The following is a 6,267-nucleotide window of genomic DNA, read 5'->3' on the forward strand; positions in this document are numbered from 1 at the left end:
GCCACATTCCCTCCTTTATCTCACTCAGTCAAAAAGTATGCAGCATCCTCCTATCACTTATGAAGCTCACCAGCCTCAGAGGGGTGTTTTGTTCTCCCTCCTAGGATATTCTAAAAGCTGGGAAGTGTGCAGCCAGCTGGGGCAGTCAGAAGGCTACCAGGATCTGGGGATGCGTCAGGAGCTGGTGGCCTTTGCCCTGACACACTGTCCCCCTGGGGCCATCGAGGCCTTGCTGGGAGTGAGCAGCTCCTTGCAAACCCAGGTAGGTGTTTATGGAACGTCTTTCATGCAGGTTCAATGTTTACCAAAGGAAAGGGGACTTGTGCTCCTTTTTAAGGTTGTTCCTGTAAGTTCCACCCCAAAGAAGTTTGTTTGTTCTGCTGTGCTTTTCTGCTTTCACTGTTACGTTTTAACAATTGAGGTCTCTTTATAAGCATTTTTATATGGTGTGTTGGCTACTCAAGTGTAACTGCAGTGGTATTATCAATCTTCAGTACTTCAATTTCCTCATTTATTGCCTGATTTAAACATTTTGTTTGCAAATGCAGTTAAATATTTTTTCAGTGTCTTCCAGGATCTGTCACCCATTTATGCTTTGTAATGCAACTTCATTAAATTCCCACATAAATATCTATTAAGTGCTTATTCTTACATTTATATGATCTCTACCCAGTACACAAATTCTTTTCAAACTGATGTCAACCATGTAATTATTTTAACAACTAAAACAGGCTTCATATCTCAGCCATCTTTATTAGCACTGCAATGACTGACTTTATTAATTGAGCCAGATCTGTTTATGTGAGAACATGTAATCGTGACATTTAAACACATGTTGTGGCAAGGTGACATACCAAACCTGTTGAAAAGTTTTATTTGAAACTGCAGTGCAGTAATTTAGGTTGTCAACACGTTAAATTTCTGTTCACTGTAGTTGTGGCTTGGCCTGTTACTTGTTTGAGTTTCTAATTGTCATAGTTGTCTAAGAGTTCTCAGTGTTCACAGATTTGTCGTGGTGTCATAAAAGCAGGTTATAGGGCAGGCAGTCTGGGTCTGAGGAAAGGAGGGAGGAGAAGGAAGAAATGCAGTACATATGCAGTCCAATTAAGGCAGCTGCAAGTGAATAGTCTTTCTCTTTAGAAAGCTGCTTGGGTAGCAGTGTATAAGAAATACAGGCAACTAATGAAGACAGTTTGTGCTGCTTCAGGAAGAGGGTAACATAAGAATAAAATGCTACAAGGGATTTGAAATCAAGTCTAGCTTCTGCAAGCTGTTACTGTTTTTTGTTTTTTTTTAAATCATGAAAGTGCTCAAATATGAGAGGTAGGTACAATTAGAAGCTTAGCCACAAGTGGAATCTTTGCAGAATTGATATGTGTACAGTAGAGAAATAAAAACTTATTTCCCCCTTTGTGCTTACACCTGGAATGAGAATTTGAAATGAAACAAACTTTTGGCACTGTATAAGCCAGAATTTGTTAGGTTTTCTGTCAGTTCACTGCCTCTTTGGCACTGTCTTCTTCCTATGCCCCATCCCTGGAAGTGTTGAAGGGCAGGTTGGATGGGGCTTGGAGCAGCCTGGTCTGGTGGGAGGTGTCCCTGCTCATTCAGGGGGGTTGGAACTAGATCATTCTTTTAGATCCCTTCCAACCCAAACCATTCTGTGATTCTAAAGGCTTCCTGTCCTGTTAGTTGTAGTGCAGTTCAGTTATTCAGCCACTGATTATCACCCTCTGGCATCCCACTTCTCCCAGGGAAACAATTCTCTGTCTTGTCCGTTCACACAACTTGAAATGGAATTTGTTGCTAAGGTTTGGTGTTAGTTCAGAGTAATTTGTACCAAAAGTGCAGTGCTGATTAATTTTTTATTTGCCCCAGGAAGTCAAACTCGGCTAGTGATTTCTGTGAAAGCACATTTAATCAGTTTCTTCTGCAATCAGTTTCTCCCTAAACCAAGCATAAGCTTTTCAACTCTGTTCATTAATGGTTCTACATGTTTGGTTCCAGCAGTCTGTGTATGTACAGAAATAGATATATGCAAAAACCCTTATCAAAATGTCACACTGATCAGATGATGTATAAAAGCCTCTTTTGTGGATCTTCATCAATTCTATGACCTGTGGAAATTCTCACAGAACTATCTTGTGTAACACTTGCCTTTGTGGAGCTGCCCAGCACCTCAGAGGCACACTTCAGATAATGGATTATTTTGATGGAAGTTTTTTAGCCTACATAGTGCAGCAGGGTGCAGAGAGTAAATACAAAAAAATAATTTCTTACATAACATGAAAAATATCACACCAAAAAAATCATACAGCAGAGAAGCTAACTTTGTCTAGGGGCTACACCAATGTGAGGGTGTCAATCATACCTTTGTGTTCTTCTCCCTGTCTTCCCCTGCACCCATGTTCCTCTGTCATGGAGGTATTTACATCAGAATTTCTTGGGTTTCCTATGACATAAGTCATAGTTCTTATATTTGATTATTTGACTGGTAAGATATTTATTTTGTGTTCATAGATTCTTTATCAGGCTGTGAATTGCCAGTTTCTTCGTTCACATGGTGGTGAGAATATCTCAGGACCTTCCTCCCTTGTCAGTAAGGATACAGAGGTAAGCTTTGAAGAGAGGTTTTGAAGTGCTAATGATCTTGTCCTGCATCATGCTGAAGAGCTGAATTTGAGTTTTTAGCACTATCTACCTGTTTACCAGATAAAATACACAACATTAAATCTATCTACTACTTTCTGTTCTTTAGGTTCAAGCTTTTGCTTATGTATTTATGCTTAGCCTGTTCTGATTTTTTGTTCCTTCTTCCTACACAGCCTTAGCACTGTAGGAAAAAAAGTACAGACTCAGAGGCAGGAGAAGAGAAAAGTGCAACAGAACTGGAGACAATAAAAAACATGAATGTTGGTTTGATTTTATTTTATTATGTCCCAATTGCAAAGCAAACCTGAAAATAAACCCGAGTTACATACTGAATTAAAAACATTGAGTGGGAAACAGAGGAAAGGCAGCAGGAAAAAAGTCTACATTTTTTTCTACTTTTAATGTTTGTTATTTTAACTGCTGCCTAGGGAAGTGGTGGGAGTCACCATCCCTGGAGGCATTTAAAAGACACATAGATGTGGTGCTGAGGGACATGATTTACTTGTGGACGTGGCAGTGCTGGGTTAATGGTTGGACTTGATGCTCTTAAAGATCTTTTCCAACAAAAAATATTCTACAAGTCTAACAAATTGTGTACATGTACAATTGCAAGTGCATTTCTCTCCTGAAATAAGATGTAAGAACCTTTTTATGAAAGAAGGGAATGTCTTCTTTCATCCTCTGCAGGGTGGAAAATTCTAACTTATGTTTTCTATGTTTTCTGTTTGACTTTTTCTATATGTGATAAACAGATCTTGGGGAGGGGATTGTGGCAAAAACCTTAAAAGAAATATAAGAAAGGAAGAAAAATGTGGTTCATAGTCTGGCTTTCTCAAAAAATTATCTGAATTGCAGCCTCCCTAATGTCATTATACCTTTGGGGAATTTTCATCAATGCCATCTGTAGATGGAACAGGCTAGTGTATGCCTTGGGCATATTTAAGACACTGTGGGTTAAAAAAACAACCCTCTCCTTCATCTGATGAGAGTGGGAACAGGCACTTCTATCTGTATGTCTCTATTTTGGTTTTTATATATGTATAGGTCTATATACACACTTGGTATGCATGCATATTTATATATAAACGTACATATACAGGGACTGTTTAAAAGGGTATGTAGGGATAGGACAAAGGGTAACAGTTTCAAACTGGAAGAGGAGAGATTTAAGTGAGACATCAGGAAGAAATTCTTCAGTGTGAGGGTAGGAAGGCACTGGCACAGGTTGCCCAGGGAAGTTGGACATGATTTTCCCTTGATAAAATTATGTTGACTGATCTTACTGACCCCCTCATCCTTGATATGCCTAGAGACAGTGCCAAGAACAAGTTGTTCCATCACCTTTCTGGGGATGGAGGTGAGCCTTGACTGGTCTATACTTACCCAGGTCCTCCTTCTTGCCTTTCTTGAACTCCTTGCTTGAAAGTTCTCAACTAATTTCATTTTTGTTGTTGCAAGTTTCCCCTCCAAAACTTTCATCCCTATGAAACTCACAGAAATCTTGCTAGCAGCTGGCTACACATCTTCACAGATGGCACAGAAGGATGTTACTCAACATTGCTGCCATATTGACTTCAGTGTAACTTTGCTCCAAGTTTTTGGTGGTCCTAATCTGAGGGGAATTCATGGGATCTATTAGAGAAATTATCCCCTGGAAGCTACAGTGATTCCAACATAGCAGGTTATTTTTAAGCAAAATGTTTAGTTTCCTCGATCCCCACCCTTTTGTTCTCTGCTGTATGCTGCAAGTGCCTCAACAACTAACTTGTGCTTTACAAACAAAATGTCTCAGAGGATAAAATAAGGTTTTGATTAATGAAAAGCAATTCAGAATATTATTAGATTAAAGTATAATGCTTAGTCATGAGATGCTGTGATGTGTATAAACTATAACCACCGAGTGTCTTCTAAATAAGCTCTGAGTTTTTTAAATCTGCATAATCCATAAAACATGCATTATATCTATTAAAATAATTATCTTTAAATACCTGAATGTGAAAACTTAATTATTGAAAAGTGCTCATGAGCACAAGAGAAATTTGCAGTTTCAAGTTTCCTGGAAAACAAGCTCTCTGATAGGAGAGCAGATGTAATTTCTAGAGAAGAGCATCTTCAAATTATAGGAATGGTTTTCCTGAACAATGCTTAAAGAAAATGTCCAATCAACAGAGGATGAGCATCTTCTTTGCCTTTGCTTTTTCTCCAAGCTCTGAATCTGAGAAAAGACAGGATCTTTTGAGATGTTTGATTACATTAAATTGGTATATCAGGCATTTTTATCACTGCTGGTTCAGAGTAGGGAATGTTGTGTTTACATAGCATGCACTGGGAACTCATCCACCTGGAGTCTTTGGAATCTCAGGGCACAATTAATGCTCTAGCTGCTGTTTCAAATAGTTGTGGGCTTTTTTTTATTTTGCAATGGACTGGAGCTGTGTTTTGTGGTTTAGTGAATGTGCTGGTTTTAATTCAGTAACAATGAAATTAGATTTTTTCTTGTAGGAAGAGGTAGCTGTAATTCCTGAATAAATCATGTTTGTTTACAGTGTCACTGAACTCTTGAGCAGGGAAGGAGAAAAACCCCAATATGGAGCTCTGTATGTGCACTGGTTCAACTCCTGTTGGTAGTCAGTGAAGATCCAGTCAGTAGTACACAGAGAATAATGCAGTTTATCAGCCATTAGCTGCTTGGTTCAGTTACTTCATCAGAAATATCAACAATTTGAGATGCCCTAAGTTATCCTCCTGCCCTTTAGATACTGACTCAAAAAGTCTAAGTCGGATGTACAAGTTGTAACATTTGCTGCAAACAGAAAAAAACAAAACAAACCCCAAAACAAAACCCTCCAAGGCACAAAACTTAAATGTGGAATAGACATGAGTAATTATGTAAAACACACTATTTTAAAGTCTTGTTCTCCAAGGGGAGTACCAAAAAGGGAGAAAGGAAAAGGAAAGTTAATACCTGATGTTGTGTCTTAGGAACAGAATCTGTTCCACCTCACTTTGTGTTCTCACTTCAGTTATAGAGGTAGAGTTTTTCTATTTCAATACTCTTCATTGTATGGGGAAATGAAAAATAGGGTTGTTCAGGAGGAAGATTGGATATAAAGCTGTTGAAGTTTGCTGTTTGGATAAAAAATATGTGTTTTTTTCTGTTGCTGAAGGCTGTGTTTATTGGCATGCTAATTATGTATTTGTGTCTAACATTTAAGCTTTGTAAAGTGTGTGCTTTAACACAAAGCTTTCAGGACTATAATAGCACAGATCAACCAACATGGATTTTCAGGGTATTATTTAAATGCTTTTCATGAGGGAGAGCTCGTACAGGAAGCTCATTTGTGGAGTGTTATCTTCTGCTTTTAAGAACTGACTTCCATGTGAGTTTACTGAGACTGAGTGAAGATGTTTTGCGGGATCATGCACAGATGTGTATGTGCAGGTATTGCAGAAGCAGATTGGAACTGAGGATAGGCTGGAGTCCTGGTTGTTTTTTGCAGCCTTTTGGGTTTGCTACACTCACTACCTTGTATGTGCCAACTGCAGAATTTCAGGTCTTGATACTTTTTGACTTGGCATGGAGATGAATGTTTACATCTCTTCATCACTTTCCCT

The 6,267-nt window shown here is 38.6% G+C and overlaps 1 protein-coding gene across 1 annotated transcript in view; it reads left to right on the plus strand.

Annotated features, from left to right (window-relative positions):
• The window catches only part of NBAS (neuroblastoma amplified sequence), a 149,054-nt gene that overhangs the window by 64,736 nt on the left and 78,051 nt on the right, over positions 1-6,267 (plus strand). The window contains exons 33-34 of the mRNA XM_010001742.1: positions 105-262; positions 2,521-2,613. Coding sequence (XP_010000044.1) covers positions 105-262; positions 2,521-2,613 — 251 coding nt within the window. The remainder of the gene's footprint in view (positions 1-104; positions 263-2,520; positions 2,614-6,267) is intronic.

The sequence above is a fragment of the Chaetura pelagica genome, unplaced genomic scaffold, assembly GCF_000747805.2.
Source record: "Chaetura pelagica isolate M959 unplaced genomic scaffold, ChaPel_1.0 scaffold77, whole genome shotgun sequence".
Lineage (NCBI taxonomy): Eukaryota > Metazoa > Chordata > Aves > Apodiformes > Apodidae > Chaetura > Chaetura pelagica.